We start from the raw sequence: 26,578 nt of genomic DNA, 5'->3' as shown, positions 1-26,578 counted from the left end.
GAGGTGAGCAAGAAAGTCCTAGCTGGAGGAGGCCATGCTCCCCGCTGGCCTTGTGCTCTTGCCAGATCTTCCAGTCACGATGGCAGGTGCTACTGAGGTCCGAGCCCAGGCAGGGACAAGGTCTAGACCACAAGGACAAGGTCCTAGGACTGTGAGTACATCCTGGTAAGCCTGATCAAAGCTGGGTTTAATGCAACAAAAGCCTCCAGGGAGAATTTTCTCTCCTGGGCTCTTAGACTCTTTTCCTGTCTGTCCTAAGCACAAGCTAGGCTCTGCTTCCAAACAGGCATGTGAAATGTGCCCAGACATCTCAGAAGTTCACTTGAGATGCCACTTGGGTTAAAAGCACCCAAGCGTGTAACACCCTGTGTCAGATTAAGTCCACAGTGGTTGCTTGTCATCCATATTTAATTCTGTCAGTCTGTTAATTTTTAACTATGTTTGCTATCAAGGGCCATTAGAGGTCCCCAGGAGCTGAGCTCAGTGAAGCGCATAGAACTTCGTGGCAGAACGCACAAAGCTTGAAGTTGGGGTGTCCCACTTTCCCATCCTGTCGCTGGGTCTGGCCTTCCCCACCGGCAGCACAAATCCTGAATAAAACATGATTCCATTTGGAGTTGATTTTCCTTTACCCCTACTGTCACAATTGGTTTTCTTCACAGAAAAGTTCACTCTCCCCTTTTATGAAGGCTACATTTTATAATTCCACAGTTTCTCTGTGGCCTTGGTTTTGTTTCCAAAGCAGTTAGAGTTCACATACTTTCCGGACGGCATCTGGGTGCCTATGCCTACAGAAGAAAAAAACCTTGGGTGCACACCCAGCTGACCCAACCAGACAGCCTCCTCTCGGTATACGCCACAGCCACGGACCATTCTCACCCTGGCTCTGGTGTTTCTCTTCTTTACCAAAGCAAAGAGCCCAGGCCCTTAGGTTTCTCTTATCAGGGTGCTGGTCAGGAGTCCCTGTGTCCTAAGTGCTTCTCAAGCTTACAGGGAGGGCTCAGGAGCCTCTGGGCCACACCAGATCGAATCCTGACAAAGGGAAGGCATTGGAAGAACTATTTTAATCATAACTATGACTTTAAGCCAAACATCTTACTGTTTTCTGCAAAATAAACCCGTGGAGATGTTCATTCTTCCCATTTATAGATGAGGAAACTGAGGCTCCGTGCAGTTAAAAACCAACTTGCCTAGGATCCCAAATTTAGCAGAGTGGGTAGAAACTGTCATTAAAATCAGGTTTGTTTGATTTAAAAAACTGAGTCCCAGTTAGGTGCCAGGCGCTCAGCAGCACCCGACTGTGACAGTTGGGCCACGCGGTTGTTAATCCCAGGGAAGAGCCGAGCGCAGACGGCACTTCCAGGTGCGACTTGTTGGGACTCAGGGTTGGGCTCTTACTACTATTAAGGACAGGGGAGAAGGCGCGTAGGATCTGGGGAGTTTAACCTTCCGCAAAGGACAACATGGAACACACTTAGAAACCTGGAAAACAGTGTACCAAATGGAGAGTAATGGAGTAATGGAGAGTAATGCTGCCCCCAGTCAGGAGGAGGCCCACGCTGAGCTGTTCTGGCAATCCTGAATAATACTGTGATTTCTACGGAAGTCTCCTTGGGGTGAGTGACCCTGGCCAAAGCCACACAGCCATACACTAGGGGACTGACTCTGGTTTCTGAACAGCATTTCCTCCTAAAACTGCCCAACATGGAGAGGCCTGGGCCTCAGTAGCAGCAGCAGTTCTGGACAAAAGAACATGTCTTCCTAACACCCCGGACGGATGGTTTTGGAGGACTGCTTCTAAAGAGGGTGAAGGACAAAATGCTGATGTCTCTCTCACTGCAAATGACGGAAGAGTGGGAGAGGGTCACCGGGGAGAGAGCATCTGCCTGGCCGGCGGCAGATTCTCGGGTTTCATGGCAGAACTGTGAAGAGAACAATATCCCCAAGTACAAGATGTAACTCCGTTGCCTGGAAATGAGGCTGAGGAGAATCCTAGCAGAAGGACTGTGGGAAGAAAGTGCCAGAAAGTCCAGGGAGGAATGGGCTGGGTGACCTGTGATTCTTTCTCCAGTTTCTCCGATAGGAAAGTGAGATAAGGCTGCAGCTGGAAAGGTCAGGGACAGTGGGTTTGTGTAAAGCAACTCGTGAGGGCAAGGGCCATTCTGTCTCTGGGATTTCAGCTGCCCAGCCCCCTCCACCCCGGATGTATTTCCTGTCAGAAGGGTGTTCCGGTGGCCGTGTCCAGCCTGGTTTGGGGAGGCCCTCTTTTGGATAAGCTCTCCCAGTGCTGGCATAAGCTGTGAAGATCACACTGCCAGGAGCAGGGCAGGTGCTGTCAATCGGTGCTGTGGGTGGTGCTGTCACTGCAATGCCTCATCTTACTCCTGTCATTCATTCATGCTTTCCAGTCTTCCATTTGGCTCCAGCCGTGAGGTCTCTAGCAGCCCCCGTTAGTGTCATCCACATGTGCTGGCCATCCTGTGTCTTAACTGTCACAGCCTTGTGGGTAGCTTAGGCTTAGTCCTGGGCTTCCTTCTCCTTATTGAAAATTCAAGTGCCCCTTTAAAGATCCTTGGGAAGGGCTACCTTTAAAGCAAACATGAAGCCCTTCTAATGTGCCGGGCATTCTCTTAAGTGTTTATGTGAAGAATTATTGGCCCTTTTCCTGAAGCCCAGAGAGGTTAAGAAACTTGCTCAATTGAGGTCGCACAGCGTGTAAATGGCAGAGCTCCTGTCTGGCCAGGGAGTTCCAGAGCCTGTCCTTTCCAACCTACATTCTTGCCATGAGCTTAGAAAGGAAATGAAGCCCCGCAGAGCTCTGCTGAAAGGCGCAGCTCAGAGCACAGGCCCTGCATCAGGAGGCAGGCATAGAAATCGCCCCCAGGCTGGCCGGGCTCGGTGGCTCACGCTTGTAATCCCAGCACTTTGGGAGGCCGAGGCAGGCAGATCACAAGGTCATGAGATCGAGACCATCCTGGCTAACACAGTGAAACCCCATCTCTACTAAAAATACAAAAAATGAGCCAGGCGTGGTGGCAGGCGCCTGTAGTCCCAGCTACTTGGGAGGCTGAGGCAGGAGAGTGGCGTGAACCCGGGAGGCGGAGCTTGCAGTGAGCCGAGATCACACCACTGCACTCCAGCCTGGGCGACAGAGCGAGACTCTGCCTCAAAAAGAAAGAAAGAAAGAAATCGCCCCCAGGAAGGGCCTGGGAAAGGAAAGGAGACCCAGCCCACTCTCACAGGAGGCTGGCGCTGTGAGCATGAGGCCTGGCCTCCCCGTCCGCCCCTCCTCCTGTGAGAGCTAAGCTCCTAGAAAGCCTCACCAAACAGGAAACCAGGCCAGGCTGGCACTATCAGGAGACGGAGCGCTCAAGGGGTGGCTTCTCCTCACAGTCTGACCTTCACAGAGCTGCAGGTTGAGAGGAAAAGGTAAATGTCAGAGGATTAACAATTTCATTTATGTCTGAAAACAATGGAAGGCCTTGGGCAGAACAGCCCCAAAGGCAAGCTCTGCAGTCCTTCAAAGCTGTGGTTTTCCGGATAGCCACAGCCACAGCTCTGGAGCAGACAGTATATACCTTAGGAATCCCAGGCCTCAAGGACAAGGCAGTCTGGGGTCAGGGGTCAAGTGCTAAAGTGACCTGAGATTCACAGAAGCAAGCACTGGGAATCTCCGGACTCCTGCCTTACTTTTGGGAGGCAGGACTGCCAGGTGAGGGGTTGAAGCCATGTCCCTGGGGCCCCAGACATGACTCTGTTCACAGGTTTCCCTGTGGGACCAACCACCCTCACAGCACTGGCCACTGTACAGGAGGTGGAAGCCAAAACCATCAGAGTCCTTGCCTTGTGAGCCTCCCATGCGCCTGGAGGGGATCCACAGCTGTCTCGCTGCTGGGCGACTCCTAAGGAGCTGTGTGCGCACTGAGGTGCATACGCAGCACTGCCCTCGAGACACCCCCCGACACTCTATGTATTCAAAACATACCCGACACCAAAGCAGAAGTCCTTGTGTCTTTTGCCTCAGTTATTTCCTACAGGGCATAGTGATGCAGATGCTTAATACGATTTGCTTTTTTTAAAATCTAGTTTTCAGAAGTCCCACCCTGCTGATGAGCAACTGCTCAGATACAGGGGTGGTGGGGACAGCCCTGCAGTTCAGGTAGTCCACCCACTATTCCCAGGCCCATCTACTCCTCTGTGAGCTCCCTTCCTGGTTAGCCTATGTCTCTCTTCCCATGGTCCACTTCTGTATTTATTTTGGGTTTAACCTTTAAAATTTTTCCAGTGTGTCACAGAGCCATCCCAAGGGACATGCATGCCTTGTCCTCAGGCAGTCTGTGTTATAATTTTAAAACCTTTGGTTTATGTCCAGGTAAGCTGTACAGCAGCCCGATTAGAAATCCGATAGAACTGCTGTTACTCTGGACAAATGAGGCCTCTGAAAAGGAATCAGGTAACCAGGACTTTCTCTCTCAGTCCTACTTACCTACAGAAGCTTCTGGCCCCACACTGTGACTCTGCCTGAAGTACAGGGTGTATGGTGTTGTGTTTCGAGAATGTGGTAAGGACAGTATACTTTAACGACTTTCTCTCTGCCCATCACAACAAGACTGAAAGCAGAACATAAGCTCAAACCTAAGAGGCGGAAGTGTGTGAATGTGAGGTGACAGAACAGCTGTGTGCTCTCTTCAGTGTATAAGCTTTTTGAAAGCAACAGATGAAAGTTTCCTCTCCTAATTAACACATTTCAAATACCAATGACCTTGAAAGTAAACTGGATGATCACTTTTAAAAATGTTAATGATCTTCTTAGCAATCCGATGTCTGCTGCACAGGGTCGCTCTTTGATCTCTAAACATTAAGTCAGTACTGAGGCTTTCAGTCCTATTACCTTATCCAATAATTTCTAAAAAATGGGATCTGATGGCAAATAAGTATCCTTACTTTAGAGCTGGGAAATCTGAAGGGGTACCAGACCACAGCTGAAGCCGGGGCAGAGCTAGAAATGTGACTCAACTTCTTTTCAATGACACTTTGTCTCCTGGTCTTCCTTCCTGTGGATCCCGGCGGGCAGACTGCACACTGCACCCACACGTTTCACAGGGGCTCCCCTAGCTAGACGCAGCATCCCTGCTGAAGTGAGGTCTCCTGGTGGATGAGACGCTTCCAACATGCAGCTCTTGGTGGCTCTTCCGGGAGCCCAGGGAGAGACAAGCAGCAGCAGTGTGGCCTCGGCTGCAGGACCTGGTCTCTCCAGGAAGCTCGTTCTGAGTCCTTCTATGTAAAATAGACTTGGTGTCACAGGCCCAATTCTCCCAAAACCTCAGTCAGAGAGTAACACCTTTGCTCCAAAATTGCATCACCATGAAAACAAAACGCTGCAGTCTACTTGAGTTCATTTTTGCTCTGATTAAAATTTTTATTGAAATCTCTCAAAGGTCGTCAAGAAATAGTTTTTGTGAAAGGGGGGAAGATAGCTAACAAACAAATTCAACATGGGAGCTCCCTCTGCTGGTCTGCAGTAGGTTGGTATGTTACAAACACATTCCCAGAGACAAATCTAATTTGCTGGAGAAGTGGACAAAAGACAGGTGTGTTGGGCTTTGCCTCAGGAGAGAAACACTAGAAGAAAAAAAAAATCCATGTCTCAAAATAGAGCATAACATTGCTAAGAAAAACAAAATTATTTAAAGCCTCTCCAAAGACATTATAAGATTTCCAAAACAAAGACTGAATTCTCCAATATGGGGAGATGCCCCGTAGAGGCTCCAGTCTGCTCTGCCTCCAGTTACTAAAGATTCTCTTGGGCCCTTTGGGTGAGGGTTAAGTGCTGATTCCCTTTGCTTTGCCTCCAAGTCTCTTCTTACAGGCTTCCCATCTACTTAGAGAAGAAAGATCCAAGGAGTCACTGGAGTGAGGCCTTTCCAAAATTCCATTAAAGAATAAGTCTGTGGTGAGCCAGCACCTCGGAGTGGAAAGAGCCAGGCCTGGGAGGCAGGTGACCTGGGTCTAGTCATGGTAGAGCCCCTTCAGATTGTGGGTAACTCCCTCCATCTTCTCAGGCCTGTTTCCTCATCTGTAAAATGGGTCAGACCAGCTGATCTGCAAAGCCTCTACTAGTTCATTCTGATTCTCATACTGGACAAATACATTTAAATAACCATATTTGTTCATAGAGTCCATGACTGCACTGGGAATGACTCCAAACAAGAAGTGGCGTTGAAAACTGATACCAGAGGAGAGTCCCACCAAATCTGGGACCGATGTGGCAGAGCTAAGTGGATTCCAGTTTGGGAAAGTCTCAAGATCAAGGAAGAACTCCCAGGGGAGGGTGCCACCATGGGCAGTGCATCCCATTAAGTCAAATGGCTGAGTCCATCTAATCTTGGCACTGTCTCTCCTCATCCTTCCTTACAATGGCATATGCCTTCTAATCTCTTGAGACTTTTTAGGCCCTTCTCTTACCATACCATATCTCCAGAATTACTTCTGATTTGACCCATTACATGAATGAAGAATGAGCAGATGTCATGGCCAAAAGCCACTATTCCCAGTACTTTCTGGCTGTTGTCAACTCTTGATTATCCAGGGTAAGGGTGAAAGGCTTTGTTGCTGACTAACCAAAGCCATGGCTATTCAGAAGACTATGCAAACCACTGTTTCATGGTATTTATTAACATTTGCCTTAATTGCCACGTGATCTGTACCCGGCAGTCTAGCAAGAGGAGACACCATCCAGAGCAGGGGTGGGAGGTGGCAAGCAAAAGGGGCTCTTAGTTGCCCCATGTCATCCACATATTTATCCGCAGCCTGCTACAAAGATCCTAATGACTCAGCAGAAGACACCCACAGGTTTACATTTTATCCCGACCCCATTACCTGCCAGTTGTGAGGGTTCCCAAGCACTGACATGGAAAAAGGAAGAAAAAGCAGCAGGGGAAGGAGAAGCCAAAGGCACAGGTAATCCTGGCTCCTTTATTTTCTGTGCCATGTACTCTCAACCACCAACACCACCTACATTTTTTTCTTCACTACTTGTACTACTTTCTCCCTTCTTCTCCCAACATACAGGGCAATCATTACTGGGGCTCAGGCACCAAGGGCAGGCCAGGAAGCCGGGTCATCAATGCACGCACAACGTGTTGGTAACTCAGAATTAAAAGATGTTCAGCCAACAACAATCTCGACCTTATGACTTTCAAGAACCCTCGCTGGGGGCTGCTTCTAGGTGGTCTTTATCAAGACAGGGAATTCTGTACAACATAAAAGAGTTTTAAGTCAGAAGGAGGTTTTCTGGGAAGCTGTTTATTTCACCCAGCCTTGTAAACAAACACTGAGCAAAACAGGCAAACGAAAACTCTGCCTGTCCAGCCTAATAATTTTTAAAAATTTAAAATTTAAAGGCTGAATTACACATGCAGAAAGACAAATGAAACCTGTGTACGTACTTTCTATTTGTTACTGGTCATCAATCTTTGCAGGCCAAAGAATGAGTGGTGATCTCCAAAGGTGAATCTTTACACTGATCACTACCACTTGCACTAAAAGCGAAGCTAAGAGAAATATTTTCTCCAAGGGGAGAGGAAGTGTTAGTATGTAGACAGTAATCTTTGCGGAGAAACAGGAAGTTTGTTTATAAAAATCAGGCTATTTTTAACTAAGAAAGAAAGCTGGTCAGAATAGAGATCTCTACCTTGACCTGTAATTCCATCTTAGACACTATCTTGTACCTCCTTTTCTACAGGGTTTCCTGAAAATGGAGAGAAGGAACCCTTAATCTTTCCTGTAACATATTTAAGAAAGTACAGCCTTCCCCCCTGGAAGCTTTCCCTTTGGTCAGAGATTCTTCTCACCGTACACGAGAGTGGAAAACTCTCAACACACAGAAACACGCACAGACGCACATATCCCCTTCTCCTAGCACACACCTTCCTCTGCAGCCCTTCCACACAAGGCACACACGTATACACTCTGGTGATGCCCTCTAGCTAGCTGGGAGCCAGGTGGATAAACCTGCTCCGGTCTCTCATGTGCGACATGAGGTGAGATCATTAAGGAAGAGAGAGGTGTCATTTGGGGCAAACATCAGGCAGTGGGTGATATCATTGCTGTCAGACGATCCTCGTAAGTCCTGAAGGAGTGTCAGCTTGATTTAGAGGGGATCATTAATCTCTTGAAGGTGGATCTGTTAGCTGGATAGGTGTTAGTTGTATGGTGTGCTCTCGGGAACCAAGTTTGAAAGGACTGGTGGTGAAGTGAGTGAAGTCCTGGCCGATGGGTATCAATTACCTGGGCATGCAGTGAAGCGGGATAGGTGAAAGCAGGAGGAGGTAGAGCAGGCGCTAACTCCGCTGGGTACAGAGGGTACGGGGCCCACACTTCAGGGCTACTGGGGTAAAGTGCAGGCACTGTGAGCTCATCTGCAAGAAAAGAATAAGGCGAGAGTTAGTGGTTACCATACAGCTAGTTTCAAATCAGAAAACAAAACACCCAACAACCCCGAGCCCCAATCACTGTCGGAAGTCAAATTACTCTCATTCTTTTAACAACCTGTTGTTTGTTGGCTTTGGTCCCACAAATGCTAAGTAAGGGAACGAAAAATATAACACAAGAAAAGCAACAAGCATCTGCTGCCTGTCTGGCCTGCTGAGATCTCAGGACTGGACTCCGCCTTGAACACTCTGATGTCTTTCCGACTGTAGCTGGGGAACCCAAAACAGTGGGAATTTCCTGCACAAAACAGAAAATGCGGCCCTCTGAGGAAAAGGGAGAGAAAGAACCAATGAAAGATATCCCATGAGAACCCACTGCAGAGCCTTTGGGAAAACCATGGCTTAACGGCAGGGCCTCAACAGACCAGAACTGGAAGACTTTTCTGTTTATTGGCATAATTACTATTGACAAGTCAGTCATGATCATCAAACATTTTCCATGTAGCCCTCAGAAGTACAGGGCCAAATACTGTGACCACAGGGCATTTAAGATCTTAAAAATTCAGAGAATTGAAGTGAAAAACCTTGAGAATCCTGATTAAAATTACACTCCACAAAGATGTAAACAGGAACATTTCCAGTTGCTCTTTACAGACTAACTTTTAGGGGAAAAAAGTGAGTCATATTGCCAAGTGCCTGGTCTAAGTGTTCCTCAGGCAGCTCCAATTCCACCCAGGTCAGGCTGCAGTTGGCCAGATTGAAGGGCAAGTGCCTGGGCCTCCCATGTATCAGGAAGCAATCCATTAAAAGTAACAGCAAACACATGAGGGAGCTTCTCAGCAAAGGCAAAAATAACATCAGTCAATAGCAAGGAATCTGGGCCCTGTGAAGCAGCAATCTCTATATGTGCTTTTATCACCTGTCAAAATCTGAAATCAAGTGTGCCAAGGACGCTATCCAGGACTAACACGGGAGTCAGCAAAAGGTGATTTGATAAAAGTCATTAGTAACTCTGCCATTCAGTACTTTCCCTGAGTCTACAGTGCAAGGTCAACAGAGTCACTTTATTCCTTCCTACCATCTAAGGAGCCATTCCAGGCCCAGTGTCTCTGCATCCTTCCCATCCCCCGAAACTCTTCAATACAGAAAGGGGGCTAGCAACAGAAAACTGCTTTGCTCGGTGTGATGTGGGACTGCTCTATGGCGAAACCAGAAAGTAGCAGAACCTGTGTGAGGCTTCCCCACAGCCAGCTTGCATGGCACGAGCTTCTCTCAGGATGGTAGGGAGTCAAGATGATACGTTCAGAGGGCAGTTTGTACCCATTTTCAGATATGATGGGACCCCAACAATGTGGTTTAACATACTGTTGCTGGTTGGCCTTCCTGACTCCCTTCTCCTCTCAACAAAGCAGTAAAAACTACCTCCTCAGGACTTGGTGATAGAAAGACAGACTGCCTGTGCATCTAGGTGGGAGAAATAAGCCCCTAAGAGTGGACTGATCATTATTAGTCAGGGTGAAAGCAACAACACCAGAGTCCTTAAAATGATCAGGTCCACAGCATCTACTGTGTTCTAGGGTGTGAAGGTGCCTGTAGCCCAAGGCTTAGGGACCACCCTCAGAGGGGCTGGGAGGAGCTTAATAGATCCGTGTGCTTCCTGTTGTGATGAGACCATGTGATTTCCAGAGTAACTCACGTGGGAGCCCAGCTAGTGGAAACTAACTGCTACCAGAACCAATGCCTTGAATTTTAAACAAACAACCATTCTCAGGAATGCCAAACTATTATTGTTGTTTAGCGACCAGGCTATTTTAAGACATTCTGAGTCTTTTAAATCCTCAGTACACTGTGGCCCATGCTTGTCTGTTCCCACTGTGATAGCAGAAGACCATAAAACTGATACATACAACTGATTCCAAATGGCAGAGCCCTCAGGGGGAACATGTTTGGCCTGCAGCCTGTCAGTGGTCCTTCCTTATCTTCCTGGCTAACTGGGGTGGGGTGGGTAGAGGTGGTTACCTGATCAGTAGGTCCTTCCTTTAGAAACTTTTAAAAATGAAATGAGTATGTCCTTTAAGATATCTGATCCTAAAGAGATAAGCAACAGAGATAAGCTGGAATCAGATTTCAGTGTCAGCCTGACTGCTGGAATTTATGTTTCCCAGACTTTTCTCTGTTTTTATCCTGAAGCATTACTTCCCATTAGTTCTTTACTGATGCTTAGAGACAATTCACCATTGATATTTGCACAAAACCCAGCCCAGCAGAAAAGAGGATTTGGTCTGAAATCCCCTAAACTCAAAATTGCTGAGTAATAGTAACGTAGTAGTGAGGCAGAAGCCTAAAAGAGATAAAGGTGAACTTACACTTGATAAATCCCTTGATACATCTTATCATCTCTGTCTCCCTTCTCCCATCATGAAGGAATGTGGAATTACCATAAACATCAAAAGATACATGGTCTGACCAGGTCAGGATCGCACCTGAAGCAGTCCTCACCAACACCTAACTTTCCAGTATGAGCCTGAGCACTCTCCTAACACACACATACACTCCTTTGACGGAAATGGGTATTAAAGCAGAATAAGCTTTTTGCGTTTGTTTGCTTTTTCGTTGCTTGAGAAAATTACAAAAGCTAGAGAGACTGGTTTTCCACAGCACAAGCCCTTCACAAGGACTCCCCACTGAAGGAGCAGGCAAGGCCCTGATGGGTTTCACCTTCCTGAGTCACTGCCCATCCTGCTCAAACTTTACAGGATGGAAGGCTGAAAAAAGAAGACAAAGATTGCTGCCCAAGGCCCACTGGGATGAATTGGAGTTTAGGGAGGGGGTGAGATTCCTCTTGACAAAAGAGGCTCTTGACCACCCAGAGTGAGCCAGGCCCCAGTAAGCAGAAAGAGGGCAGATCAAGAGGCCAGGGCTTTTTTGTCTGGGCCTAATCCATCCCTCCTGAGAGGCAGGGCAAATCCTTTCCCATTGCACCAATCTGGCTACATCTTTTCTTTTTTGCACCTTCTGAGGTAATGTTGTTGAGGGCTCACAATATACATCTGAATAGGCTTTTTTTCTTAGCATGAGAATATGCAACCAGAAGAGCTCAAATTGGATTCTGAAAAACAAGGACTGGAAACTTCCAACTCCACCCTGTAATCCCTTTGAAATGAAAGAACTGCAGAGCATCTGATGAAGGTTTAAGCCTACAGAGCTTGGGAAGATCATCTTCTGCCTTTTCGTTTTAGATGAGGAAACAGATGCAGAAAGGTGAAGCTTACAGTCTACGGTCACATTGAAAGAGAGATAAACATGAATGACTCTTAGAAACAACTGAGAGATGGAAGAACAAGGAGAATCTTTAATGGACTTAAGTATGGCCATGTATCTCTGAGTTTAGTTGGTAACACAAGGTTTAAGAACTTTTTTGCCTCCTGAAAACATCTATTTGGAAATATTCCATAGCAACTTCATGCTCGACATACTCAAAACTAAACATGCTCCCTCAATGACCTGTCCTTGTTGGCTCCAGATTTCAGCAAGATGCTACCTTCCACTCAGCTGCCCAAGCCACAGACCTGGTGGTCACCCCATCCTCCCTCTCATTCATTCTTTCATCAAGGTCCTGGTGAATCTAGGTGAATCTATCCCATAATCCAGTTTGATCTTCACCAACACTACTGGATTACTGAAAAGGCCTCCTAAAAGCCCTCCCGGCTTCCACACTCAAGTCAAGACAACTTTAAAAATACACAGTTTGGCTGCGTGCAGTGGCTCACACCTGTAATCCCAGTGCTCTGGGAGGCAGAAGCAGGAGGAAGAAGATCGCTTGGACCCAGGATTTGAGACAAGCTTGGGCAACATAGCGAGACCCCGTATCTTAAAAAAATATATATTAGCCAGGCCTGGTGGTGCATGCCTTTAGTTCCAACTACTCGGGAGGCTAAGGTGGGAGGTTCACTCGAACCTAGGACTTATTTGAGGTTGCAGTGCGCTGTGACTGTGCCACTACACTTCTAGCCAGGGCAACAGAGTAAGACCCTGTCTCTTAATTCAGTCATGTCACTCCCGCTTAAAACCCTTCTATGACTTCCTCTTGCTCTGTGGATACTGCCCAAACTCCATGTAATGGCCTATAAGACCCCAAATGATCTGGCCCTCATCCTCCTCTCCAGCCCTGATTCTCATCTGGTTCTCCCTCATGGTCTGGGATCAGTCACTTCCATTGCATGACTATGCCTGCCTCTCTCCCACACACTGCTCCCTCTGCCAGAGGCACTCTTCTCCCCCTCCTCTTGCCTGGCTTAACTCTTACTCATCAGTTACTTACTCCTTCCACCCAGCTTAACTCCTCAGTGTGCTCTGCTGAGATGCCTCTTCTGGGGGCAGGGAGGGGCCTGGTCTCGCACTGCTAGTCTAGAAGACTGCTTTCTCTGTGCTCCACCACATCCTGCACCTCCCCAGTCACAGCAGTTACCTCCTGGACGGCAAGCTCACTCTTATTCTTGCTCACCAGTGTCTACCACCATATTATAAGACAATATCAAGAAATCAACCATTTGGGCCAGATGCAGTGGTTTACGCCTGTAATCCCAGCACTTTGGGAGGCGGAGGTGGGTGGATCACTTGAGGTCTGGAGTTCGAGACCAGCTTGGCCAACATGGGAAAACTCCATCTCTACTAAAAATACAAAACTGAGCTGAGTGTGGTGGTGCACGCCTATAATCCCAGCTAATTGGGAGGCTGAGGCACAAGAATTGCTTGAACCTGGGAGGTGCAGATTGCAGTGAGCCAAGATCGCACCACTGCACTCCAGCCTGGGTGACAGAGCGAGACTCTGTCTCAAAAAAAAAGAAAAGATTTTTAAAAAAAAAAGATTAAAAAAAAATCAACCATTTGCTTTATACTTGAGAAAATGAATGACGAAAAAATATACTTCCATCCTGCCTTCAGGTGAAGAAATAGCCAGACTGAGGATTAATTCTGGGTGGGAGAGAAATAAGCACATAAAGGCACCAAGATCTATCTAAGGTCTCACAGATAACTTATAATGTCTGAACTGAGACCAGAACTCAAGTCTCTTGTCTCATAGTTCGGGGTCCCTTCTATACACCATCTTTTCCTCCCTGGGGTGGGTGATGCCCCCACTGCTGCTGGTGATGACAAGTCCCCTGGAAAGCAGGTGGTCTTTATGTCTGGCTTTTAGCATACTCAACTTGCTATAAGAAACTCAGGGACAGAGTCTTCCAGGAGAGCTTAAGAATTTGGCCAGGAAAAACAGCAGCCATGACACAGAAAATCCAAACATGATGAAAAATTCCATTTTTAATAGGAATAATATAAATTTTGAAACAAGAAAAATAAATCAAGGATTCTGTTAGCAATCAACTCCCACTCACATACCTCAGCAAGTAGTTGATCCATGCCTGTTAAGTAAGCCCTTCAAAAATCAGCCATACAAGGCCCACTCTTTTAAGGACTAGCCTATTCAGACATGCTCTTCCGCCATCAGGACTAAGAATGTAGCCCACGCCAGCTCCCGTGGTGCAGGGCAGTGCACACTAGCTCCTGTGATAGGGTGAATGGCATTTCCCCAAATCAAAATCCACCTGCAACCCCAGTACATAACTGTTTTTGGAAACAGGGTCTTTGCAGATCGATTTAGGAATCTTGAGACAAAGGCAGGGACTGGAATGGTATGTCTACAAGCAGAGGAATGCCTCAGAGCCTCCAGAGGATCCAACACTGCTGACACCGTGATTTCAGATTTCTGTCCATTGAAGCCACTCAGTTTCTGGTAATCTGTTGTGGCAGCCCTAGGGAACTAATACAGTTCCCATAGAATGTCAAACCCATTCACTGGCTTCCCAAGAAGACAAATGTAGATGAAGATGTTTATGAAAGAAGCTAATGAAAAGATTGTTGCCGGGCGCGGTGCCTCATGCCTGTAATCCCAGCACTTTGGGAGGCCAAAGCGGGTGGATTACTTGAGGTCAGGAGTTCAAGATCAGCCTGGCCCACATGGTGAGAACCCCGTCTCTACTAAAGATACAAAAATTAGCCGGGTGTAATGGTGGGCGCCTGTAGTCCCAGCTACTTGGGAGGCTGAGGCAGGAGAACTGCTTGAACCTGGGAGGCAGAGGCTGCAGTGTGCCAAGATCGCACCACTGCACTCCAGCCTGGGCAACAGAGCGAGACTCTGTCTCCAAAAAAAAAAAAGATTGGGTGAATAGCTCAAAGGAGGTGTTTTCCACCACCCAGCACTAATTACCATGGCGATTTTTGTGTTCTGTACAGGGAACCAACTGTACTACGTGCTGCAGTCATGAGGAGAAATCAAGTCTCGGCTTGGCTCTCCACTATTTCTATTTTCTCTCTATCATGGACCTTGGTCATTTCCATTCTTCAACTACTAATTCTATTTAGGATGACTCATAAACCTATAGCATTGATTTCTACTCCAATGTAAACACCCTAAACTCATCAAACTCAACTCATGGAGAAGTGAACTTACTGTCACTCATAAACCAATTCCTCTTCTTACCTCCAACACTTTCCTTTATCCCTTTTACTCAGGCTAGAAGCCTCCATCACTTCCCATGTCCAAACAATTGCTAAGTCCTAGTAACAATAAAGATGACAAAGATAACTACAGTGATGATAGCAGTAGTAACAGTAGGAGCTCGTGTTTACTGACCACATTCTGTGCACCAATCATCCTCATGGGAGACATTAGCAGGAGCCCCTTTTACCTTATGAGAAAGCTGAGACACAGCGAGGTTAAATATCCAGCCCAACGACTCTCAAAGAGCCAGGATGTGAATCAATCAAGATCATGAGTCCAGACCCTTCACTTCTGCACTTCACTGCCTCTCTCCATGTTCATTAGCTCCACCTACTGATGATAAAGACATATTCTCTATGTCTTTCTCATTCCCATCCCTACTTCTATTACCCAAATGCGGGTTCTCAGCCAGACTGACTTTAACTTCCACCGTCTCCCCACTCCACTATTTCTCTGATACAAACTGCAGAAGCAACAAGTTTTCTGCAAAAAAGCAAGCAGACCCCAAAATAAATATGCCAAGGAAATTCCAAAAGCAAGCTGGTCATGATTCAACTGGCCCAGAGTCACTTCTCCATTTAATGATTTTCTGCTGTTCTGACCAGTCACTGCTTTGATGGTTGTCTTCTTCCTTTGCTGCCCACTTCTTCGAGGCTAAGAAATCATGCGATGCAATCCAGGATTTTAAAAGGATCTGCTTTCTAATCAGAGTTGAAGGGAACCCTGAGCATGAGTGGGAAGAAAACTGTTCCTCTGGGAACTTAAGCCACTACTATTACCTACTCTTACTCATCACATGGGGACATTTTCATTCCTCCTCCTTCCTATGACCTGCAGCTGCTGGGATGAGGGTTACCCAGAGTTTCCCCAGGAAAGTCTATTCCCTGGCATTAGCAGAATATTCCAAGTGTCTGCCAGCCTCTCTGCGAGCCTGGATTTTGACAACTGCAATCAAGTCTGGATGTTTAACAGGAGCTGTATTTTCAAAACGTAATGGTTTTACATCTATGAACAACATAAGAAAATCTGCTCAGTCCCACTCTGCTAGAGATCTGGGTAAGCTTCATGAGAGCAGCATACTGTTCTGTTAGATTCACTACTGTGCCCGCCACAAAGGAGGTCCACAAAGGAGAAAGAGTAGAAAAGGAAGGAAAATAAATTTCTTCTAACACAAAAAAAGTGTTTCAGGAAGTATATCTTCAGGGCAACTTGAATCTATGATTCAGGTGGAAATTAATTTTTTAAAAATAAAAAATTTATAAACAAACAAAAATAGTGTTTTAGTGTAACTTTTATTTGTCACTCACACACCTCTTCTGGCATACATCTGTTATTTGGTGAGGGAGGAAAGGGAGCAAGGGAGAAGGATGGTTATGACAGCAAGGGGAGGCAGAGGTGTCTTTTCCATGAAATTGAAATTGCTGCTTGGGTACATGTCTATCTAGTCCATAAAAAGAGATGATCTCGCCAGGCGCAGTGGCTCACGCTTGTAGTCCCAGCACTTTGGGAGGCCGAGGCGGGCGGATCACCTGAGGTCGGGAGTTCGAGACCAGCCTGGCCAACATGGAGAAACCCCGTCTCTACTAAAACTACAAAATTAGCTGGGCGTGGTGGCACATGCCTATAATCCTAGCTACTAGGGAGGCTAAGGCAGGAGAATCGCTTGAACCTGGGAGGCGGAGGTTGCGGTGAGCCGAGATCGTGCCATTGCACTCCAGCCTGGGCAACAAGAGTGAAACTCCATCTCAAAAAAAAAAAAAAAAAAAAAAAAGAGAGATGATCTCTTATTGAACTGTAGAGATGATCTCTTATTGAACTATAAGGTCCCTGAGTGCAGGGCCTGTGTCTGTTGTGCTTACTGCTGTATCTCCAGTACCTAGCATAGTGCATGTTACATAGCAGACATTCATTCATTCATTATTTATTGATTTATTTTACAGACAAGGTCTCACTATGTTGCCCAGGCTGGAGTGCAGCAGCTGTTCACAGGTGTGATCATCAATGTGCACTACAACTTCAACTCCTGAGCCCATGTGATCCTCTCTCCTCAGCCTTCCAGATAACCTTGCCAAGCTTTCAGAAACGAACATTTTTAAGGATCTCAATACACCTAACTGTGCTGTTTGAATGTATAATCCCCAAAGTAGCAACATTTGTACCAAATTTTAATGTAACAACACTGGGAATCATCCTTAAAAACAGAACAGGGCACATGCTTGTAACCCCAGCTACTACAGAGGCTGAGGTGGGAGGATCACCTGAAGCCAGGAGTTCAAGGCCAGCCTAGGCAAACATAGTGACACCCTATATCTAAAGAAATGTTATTAAAGTCTATTATTTTAATGTAGATTTCCTTGATAATTAATGAAGCTGATCTAATGAACTTTCCATTTCTTAGCAGGGACTCTTAGTTGGGACAGGTGCTGCCTAAAAGAGTCTTCATCAAGGCACGGAGCACTCTTGAAAATCCAGTAAAGACCAGATATCCTTTCTTACACCTCCCAAAACAGGCTATGTGTACCCTGAACACTGCACCTACTGCTTATACGAAAAATTTTCTTTTTCTGTGTCTATGTCCTTCACAAAACTGTTATCTCCTATCCTTAGCACATATGTCTGGCACACAGAACATATTCAAGAAAAGTTAGTTAAAATTAACGATATTACAAAGTGCCTACAAATAACTTACAACTAGCAAGAGGATATAAACTTCAGAATTATGTAATCCACCCAATGATTTACAGTTTAGCACATTTCCTTGACTTTTAAGAAAATGTCAGTTTTCTTAAATCTGCAAAGGTTCCAGTCCTTGACGAAAAAAGGTGGAAACTACTAACTTGTCATAGTTATCAGTTTTAAAGAGATTGCCACTGACCTAGGAAACTGATGAATCAGAACCCCAAAATATACTTCATAGCACAAATAACACAAATCTAGACACACACATAAGCAAACTCTTCTGTGAGCCACGTGAGGAATTCCAGAATGAAGCTGTGTGTCTGAACTGAGCTCCCACTCTCACCCATGGCCTTCTCCTGCTCTAGGAACTCAGCAACTCCACCACCCCCGTTCTTCTGGTTCCCCATCTATGCTGGCTAGCCGGGGGCTACTTGCCCTTGATCTATCCACAGGGAATGTTAAAAACATCAACGACTGAAATACTATTTTAAAATTATGTTAATGTATCCCTAGAAACCAGAACAAGTATTTATTTTGTGCTTATGTGTATAGTATCCTTCACAAGCATAAAGTCTCAATCTCCCCTTAGTCCTTTGAGCTAGATACTAGTATTTCCATTTTACAGATGAAGAAATTGATGCTTGGAGAGTTTTAGTGACTTGTCCAAGGTCATACAGCTTATAGGTAGAGGGATACAAATCTAAAGAATCTGTTTCCAGAGTCTACATTCCTGACAAGGCATCACTGCCTCCAAACTGAGTTTCTGTGTTTTTCAGAAGTCAGAGTACAAAAACAATTTTTTTTTTTTTTTTTGAGAGTCTCGTGCTGTCACCCGGGCTGGAGTCAGTGGCGCAATTTCGGCTCACTGCAACCTCCGCCTCCCAGGTTCAAGCAATTTTCCTGCCTCAACATCCCGAGTAGCTGGGATTACAGGCGCCCACCACCACGCCCAGCTAATTTTTTGTATTTTTAGTAGAGACGGGGTTTCATCATGTAGGCCAGGCTGGTCTCGAACTCCTGACCTCGTGATTCACCCACCTAGGCCTCCCAAAGTGCTGGGATTATAGGCGTGAGCCACCATGCCTGGCCAAAACAAACAATTTTTATAGACTTGAAATAATTTAACCTGGCATTCTGGTGGGGGGAAAAAACCTGATTTGTGTACAAGCAAAAATTATACTGTTACTAGTCCTGAAAAGAAATTCCACAGGATCTGTTCTACACTTCTTTGAGTAATGAGTACTTATTCACTAGCACCAGATTTATCAGGCACCACAATGGCAATGGATATGAAGAAGGCTGCTAAACATTTCTGTGTGCCAAGGAATTTGATCATCTCTTTAAGCCAGACTAGATCAATCACTTGAATATGAAAAGTCTTTTACTGCCAATTACTGTGAAACAAGAAAAACCTACAGGAGCAAAGCCACCCATGGACCCAGAACTCTCTCTCCACAGGTAACAAAGCTGCTAGCAACAAAGTGTGGACATCTCAAAAGTGCCCTCCTTTTCCAAACTCTCCTACTTTGATTCATTCATGTTTTAAAAATCTGGTGCCCTTGGATTAAATTTTCAGTGCAAAACAAAACCCCACTTCTGGAAACATCTGCTGTTGCCTGAGAGTTGCTTTCCTTCACCTCCCTTGCTTTCAGAGGCAGGCTAGGTTCCACGTTGCCACTGAATAATCCCCCTGCATACTCCATGATCGCAGTGAATAAAAAATGTTTTCTGAGAGTGTTAAGCCATGAGGCCACAAGACGGATGAATAACTGGGCAGTCTCCAGTTACAAAAAATAAAATGAGGCTAATTCTTAAATGAAGTTATGACCAGCATGAATAAAGCCCACAAGATCCAAAAATGTCAATTTGGTTAGGGCTACTCTCACATTTAAATTCATCTTGGTTAACAACTGTTTGTCTTCAACAAACACTTACTGAGCACCTGCTGTGAGGCAAACTCTGGTTGAGTATCATCATCATTTATGTTTCCAGCCCAGATTTCGGGCAGTAATGCTGATTATCTACAGGTAATTCCTGTTTAACTGAATGTATCCTGGTGATCCTCGGTGGGAGTGGGTAGTGGAATGTACTAGAAACTATTTGGAAATGGAACTCCTTATTTCACAGTGGCAGGTTATTAGGAAGATGTGGTATGTCATCTGAAAAGTGTCCAAAGACCTGGGAACTCTTTAGAGGGTGAGGAGATGGTCACTGAAAAGGGTATGGACAAGAAAAGAACAAATGACTTCCTTGTATCAGTATTATAGATGGGGTAATTCCAGAATGTATGCGTATGGTGGTGAAAGGTGACTCAATAAGCTTCACCTGAAAGTCAAACCGGTGTTTCTCCCCTTTAAGTCCTTTAGTTGTAAATGTTACCAGCTGTGCAACATTGGATAACTTACCTAATCTCTGCCAGCCTCCGATTCCTCAGATAAAAATAAAAACTAACACCTAGTTCATTATAAAAACTGAATGCGAATTTGACATGCATATAGTTACTGCACAGTGTCAAACAACAGTAACATTAGTAACTGACATTAATATAGGAAAAAAGGTAAGGAATACAATCTGGGGGTATAAATAATGTTGTCTCTGCTATAGGAAATCCATCCTCAGTACAAAAACAATCCCTTGATTCATCAGATGATCTGGGGTCATTACCTACCAGAGGGAGGTGGCAGGGAGTGGTGCTTTGGAATGTATGCCGCCCTCAGCCACTTCTCATGTTTAACTGTTTCTTCCTCATTCTTCGTGCCTCAGACATATTGTTCAGCTCTTTTGTACTAAGATTAAATTAATGATCACTAGAAGATAGAGCTTTGTTAATTATATTGGTGTTCATGTACTTACTTTTAAAATAAGAACAATGCTCTTCATTTAAGAGCAGAAGACTTTCTTTAAAAGAAATCTCACAGCCCTCCAGCTTCACCAGGGAAATGTGATCTGCTCAAAAAAATCTACTTAACTTTATTAAACAAAACTGGCTAAGTACCTTGGGAGACTCTGACCTACACAATTCGCTTATCATTCATTCCACCGGCTGCAATGAACCTGCCAATTTACAACAGGCAGCTCCAGGTGTCCATGTACCTCAGTCCCCTGAATAGCCATATTTTATCTTCCTTTTACTCTCCATCTCTTTGCCTTCTAAAAATCACAAAGATTTAACCACAAGTTTAAGAACAACCATAACAAGGCCCAAATTTTAATTATGCAGGAGGTTAATAGTCACACTGTTGACTTTCCGGTAAGATAAACAGTGAAAACTTGGCAAATGCTAATGTAAATAACTCCCCCCTCCTGCCCTCTCATTCCTGAAAATTGTACTCATTCTTGCAGAGTTCATATATGAAAACAGGGTATCCTAACCTAGTTACAAGCACTGAAATACCAAAAGAAAACTGCAAGAGTTTAGACTAACTGCACTGCTTCTTTCTGGGGAATAGTAAGTAATTCTATCTCATGAGGATCACTGGTCTGGGATGAACAGATTACCTTCCAACACTAAAAGGCTGCCTGTCAGTCTGAAATCTTTTTTCAGTTGCAATGATGCAAAATCAAGGAAATCTGGGCATGAGGGTCAGCAGGAAGGCTGGTTGACTCTGGCATGACTTCAGATCTTTGGTGGGTAATCCAACACAGGAACCAAGGAGTTTCTGGGGTTTCTTCCCTCCCTAAAGCTTCAGAACATTTTAGAATGAAGGTGTCCAGGCCATCCCAGTGCAGGCAAGGTCCCCTACAAATCTAGAACCGACTGCTGGTTAAGTATTATGAAGATGGTCATATAAAGTTTTTTTTTAAATTAGGGGACGGGAAATACCTTAATGTTCAAATCTAAGAGCTAGTTCAATAACTATAAAATGGTCCACTATTATAGCCACTGAAAATAGTAACGTAAAAGACCTGTCTATAAAGATGGAAAAAGGTGCATAAACAAGTGAAAAAATATATATATATAATACAAGCCCATACATATACATACGGTTTGCATGAGGGATTGGTATAATGTTTTGGTAGGTAGATCTAGGTTTGAAGTCCCTGGTCACTTACCATCTATGTGACCTCGGGCAAATTTCCTCATCAAAAGAGGAGGAGGAGGAGGAATAGTAGTAGTAGTACCTGTTCTCATAGGTTGTCATGATAATTGAAAAGATAAAGGGTTTAAGAAAACTTCCCATGAATGGCCAGGCGCGGTGGCTCACGCCTGTAATCCCAGCATTTTGGGAGGCCGAGGCAGGCGGATCACCTGAGGTCGGGAGTTCGAGACCAACCTGACCAACCTGGAGAAACCCCGTCTCTACTAAAAATACAAAATTAGCTGGGTGTGGTGGCACGTGCCTGTAATCCCAGCTACTCGAGAGGCTGAGGCAGAAGAATGGTTTGAACCCAGGAAGCGGATGGTGCAGTGAGCTGAGATCGCGCCATTGCACTCCAGCCTGGGCAACAAGAGCGAAACTCCATCTCTAAAAAGAAAAGAAAAAAAGAAAACTTCCCATGATAGAACACATATTCAACCGTGTTGTTGTGATTACCTGTCTGGATAGTGGAGACTGAGAAACCCAGAGTCTGAGAAGTTAAATAACTTGACCCATGTCCCACAACTAATGTGATAGACTTGTATTTCAAAACTCAGGTCAGCCTCACTCTCAATACTGAGGCTACCAGTTCTCTGCAACATGGTGTGATGCCCAAGCTTGAAATCAGGAGATCTCATCCTGGGGTGGTTCTCAGCTTGTGTTGTAATATACATTCTAGTTAAAACTTGGGCTCTGTACAATAGGCAAATGGTGGAAACAACTCAAGTGTCCATCAACAAATGAATGGATAAACCAGATGTACTATATCCATACAATGGGTCATCATTCAGCCATAAAAAGGGATGAAGTTCTGGCCAGGTGCGGTGGCTCACGCCTGTAATCCCAGCACTTTGGGAGGCCGAGGCGGGCGGATTACCTGAGGTCAGGAGTTCGAGATCAACCTGGGCAACACGGTGAAACCCTGTCTCTACTAAAAAAATACAAAATTGGCCAGGCATGGTGACACATGCCTGCAATCCCAGCTATTCGGGAGACTGAGGCAGCAGAATCGCTTGAACCTGGAAAGCAGAGGATGCGGTGAGCCGAGATCATGCCATTGCACTCCAGCCTGGGCAACAAGAGTAAATCTCCAACTCACCAAAAAAAAAAAAAAAAAAGGGATGAAGTTCTAATATATGCTACAACATGGATGAACCTTGATGACATTACGCTAAGGGAAAGAAGCCAGACACAAAAGGACAAATATTGTATGATTCCACTTACATGAGGTCTCTGGAGGAGGCAAATTAACAGAGACAGAAAGTAGATTTTCAGCTACCAGGTGACAAGGAAAGGAGGGAATGGGGAGTTACAGCTTAATGGTTAGAGTTGTTTTTTTGTTTTGTTTTGTCTTTTCTTTTTTTTTAGGTGGAGTTTTGCTCTTGTTGCTCAGGCTGGAGTGCAATGGCACCATCTCAGCACGCTGCAACCTCCGCCTCCCAGGTTCAAGCGATTCTCCTGCCTCAGTCTCCCGAGTAGCTGGGATTATAGGCATGCAGTTAGAGTTTTTAAGGTGATGAAAAAGTTTTGGAAATAGATAGTGGTGATGGATGCAAAACACTGTGAATATAATTGATGTCACTGAATTGTACACTAAAAAAAATGGCAGGTTTATGTCATATATATTTTACCACAATTTTTTTTTTTCCTTGAGACAGAATCTCGCTGTTGCCCAGGCTGGATGCAGTGGTGCAATCTTGGCTCACTGTGACCTCTGCCTCCTGGGTTCCAGCGATTTTCCCGCTCAGCCTCCTGAGTAGTTGGGACCACAGGGGCATGCCACCACACTTGGCTAATTTTTAATTTTTTTTTGGTAGAGACGGGGGCTTCACCATGTTAGCCAGGCTGGTCTCGAACTCCTAACCTCAAGTGATCCACCCACCTCGGCCCCCAAAAGTGCTGGGATTACAGGCATGAGCCACTGTGCTGGGCCTACCACAATTTTTAAAAATTAATAACATACCAAAAAAAAATACTGAGTTGTATGCTTTAAATTGTATGGTATGTGAATTACAGCTCAATAACGCTGCTAAAACAAACCAAAAACCCCCCACCTTGGGGTCTGTGACCTGACAGACTTGGCTTAAAACCTCAGATGAGCAGCTTACCAAATGTGACCATGGGCACATTTAAAAAACTCTGAGCTTAATTCCTTCTTTGTAAAATGAGGATAATGACTATATTTACGTAACAGGGTGTTGTGAAGATTGAATGAGATAACGAATATAACGTGTTTAACAGAAATGTCTTGAATGAGTAACAGCTGCTATCATCCTCATTATTGAATTTCTCATTCCTAAAGATGCCCAAAGGTCAAACATGCACTATCTAATGACCTCAGGTTTCACCAGTTCCCAGAACTATGTTAAGACCTAATGACCCACCATGGTCACAGGTATGTCCCGGCTCCCCATCTGGAGCCCAGAAGGCAAACATACTTGCAGGAGTTTCCCCCATCCTACATGTCCTGTCCATGCACCCCTCTTTCTCCAGTCTCTGTACCAGTAAAATTCAGGGCTGATCAGATAAGGGATAGAAAAGACAGGGAACCAAATCCTATTGCAGAGACTGCTTGAGCACCTTAGTACCTCTCCGAAAGCAATGTGACATCCCCCCCCACACAGTCCACCACTAAACAAGGATTACCATTTTAAACCTATCTTTTTTTTTTTGGAATAAAGTTTTGCTCTTGTTGCCCAGGCTGGAGCGCAATGGCGCGATCTCGGCTCACTGCAACCTCTGCCTCCCGGGTTCAAGCGATTCTCCTGCCTCAGCCTCTTGAGTAGCTGGGATTACAGGCGCCCGCCACCACGCCCGGCTAATTTTTGTATATTAGTAGAGACGGGGTTTCACCATGTTGACCAGGCTGGTCTTGAACTTCTGACCTCAGGAGATCCACCCGCCTTGGCTTCCCGAAGTGCTGGGATTACAGGCGTGAGCCACCACGCCTGGCCCATTTTAAACCTATCTTTAAGGATATTATAACCATGGAGAAAGTGAAACAAGAAAAGGGACTGCTGACTGTAATCTCTCAACATATGTCTCATTCTCCATCTCTTCTCAAGAGCTAAACCTACCCAGCTTCTCCATCCTTTTCTCACAGACACTCCTCTTTCCAATCTTTCATTTTTTTCATGCTGGATCCCCTCCAAGTTTTCCTTTTCTCACACTGTGCTGAGGCCCAGCACAGGACGCTGGGGCTGGGAATAGTCTGGTAAACGGATCATGAAGCCCACAGCACACACAGTGTGGGGCTTGGATGGTAAATTATGAAAAGACTGGGCTGTGTATGTAACCAACGGTTGTAGGCCAGCTAGCGGGTGACGAGATGGTAGTTTACAAATGTCTCAGAGGGAATAGAAACTGTTGGAAGAGTTGTCTCTGGATCTTCAAAGAGAATTTATGAAAAGAGATGAGAATGCAAAATTTAATTCAGAGACCTGGGGAGCTGGCAGGTGAGGAAAGAAGAACAAACTCCACCCAGAGTGAGACTGGGAGACCCCAGAAAAGGTTTCCCAGGGTAGCTGTGTGATTAGGGACGAGAGGAAGGCCTGGGGTGTGGATGCTCACACCAGCTTCCAGGGCCATTTCATCTGTTAATTCCTCTGATCCTGCTACAAATATAGAATGAATAGCGTGTCTGAGGGTTTACAATAACTCACTTCAAGGTTTTGCCAGAAAGTGATTTTTCTCAGGATGTATTTACTTCCCACAACAGCGTATCTTTAGATGAGAATCAGGTCCAAAGGGGCAAATGGTGCTGGAAATAAATAGAGGTGGAGAGAGAACTGGGAAAGTTTTTTAAGTATGTATCAGAAGAACAGGCTAGCATGCCCTTTTTAGGATGGAGCTACAGAGCGCTATCTGAATCATCACCCTGGCACTTTTGGTGATGCATTTTTAATCATTCTCTTAATTTTTTTAGATGAGAAAATACCTAAGACAAAGCCACATCTCCTTTAAAATCTGTTGCTGAGTTCTTTCTGATAATGTAATTCTCCTTCTTCCAGATCTGCAATACCTCCCAATACCTTTTGAATTAAAGAAAACTATTAACTGTAATCTAGCATTCCCATTTCCTTCTTCCTTCTTCCCAAATTTATTGCACACCATCAACTCACCCCTAGCTTGGTAAAATTAGTTATGATTTCCTGAATGAAGTCAGTCTTGCCATTAAATTTTCGAATCTGTTCTTCCTTTTGACTGGAATGTAATTCATCTAAATCAAGGGGTAGCCACATACGTTCAGAATTGCTTTTCTCCAGGCTGTGTGTGCTTCAAGAAGCAACCTCAGGGCTTCCCAGCCTTCAGTAAAATAAAATTGCGGTTAGAAAATTTATCTCAGTGGATTGTTTTCACTTTGGGGAACTTGCCTTCCACCAATGGTCCTACATAAATGTAGTCAGTATCAATGCCGCAGCCTGAATAAACACAGCTCTACAGCAGTAACCAACACGGTAGAGCAATTAACCTACATTTGGAGAGCCAGGCAAGCTTTATGAAGAAAGAGATGGTTAAGGTGACTTCTGAAGGACAAGCAGCTAATTTGTAAAGGGATTAAATTTATGGCCAGAAATTGGGCTCTCTAAGCAAAAAGCCTGAAGGCAAAGCGAATACATGATGGACTCTGTTTGGACTCCCAGAGCTGAGTATTGTTGGAGCATGGCTTTGAAGGAGACCTTATGGCTGGGAATCTGGGGATAAGGAGTGGGGGCGCAGATCATGAAGGGCCTGCACACCGTGCTAAAGAGTCGGACTCTACAAAGTAGGAAGTGAAGCTCTTCTCATTTCACTATGGGGATCCCCCATCTATCAGAAATGGCTTTTCATCA

General features: G+C 45.2%; 1 protein-coding gene across 14 annotated transcripts in view; it reads right to left on the bottom strand.

Annotated features, from left to right (window-relative positions):
* RBPMS (RNA binding protein, mRNA processing factor) overlaps positions 1 to 26,578 on the bottom strand; it is a 190,348-nt gene that overhangs the window by 19,232 nt on the left and 144,538 nt on the right. For 8 of the 14 annotated variants that reach the window (XM_063816993.1, XM_063816987.1, XM_063816986.1 and 5 more), the window contains exon 6: positions 8,290 to 8,420. The exons of 1 other annotated variant lie outside the window; for it this stretch is intronic. In XM_063816993.1, the coding sequence (XP_063673063.1) occupies positions 8,290 to 8,420 (131 nt within the window). 5 more of the 14 variants (XM_001167950.7, XM_016959303.4, XM_063816991.1 and 2 more) reach the window with 4 other exon arrangements.

The sequence above is a fragment of the Pan troglodytes genome, chromosome 7 (assembly GCF_028858775.2).
Source record: "Pan troglodytes isolate AG18354 chromosome 7, NHGRI_mPanTro3-v2.0_pri, whole genome shotgun sequence".
NCBI classification, from domain to species: domain Eukaryota; kingdom Metazoa; phylum Chordata; class Mammalia; order Primates; family Hominidae; genus Pan; species Pan troglodytes.
Note: the sequence above shows the minus strand (reverse complement) of the source record. Positions and strands in the feature narration are given on the sequence as shown.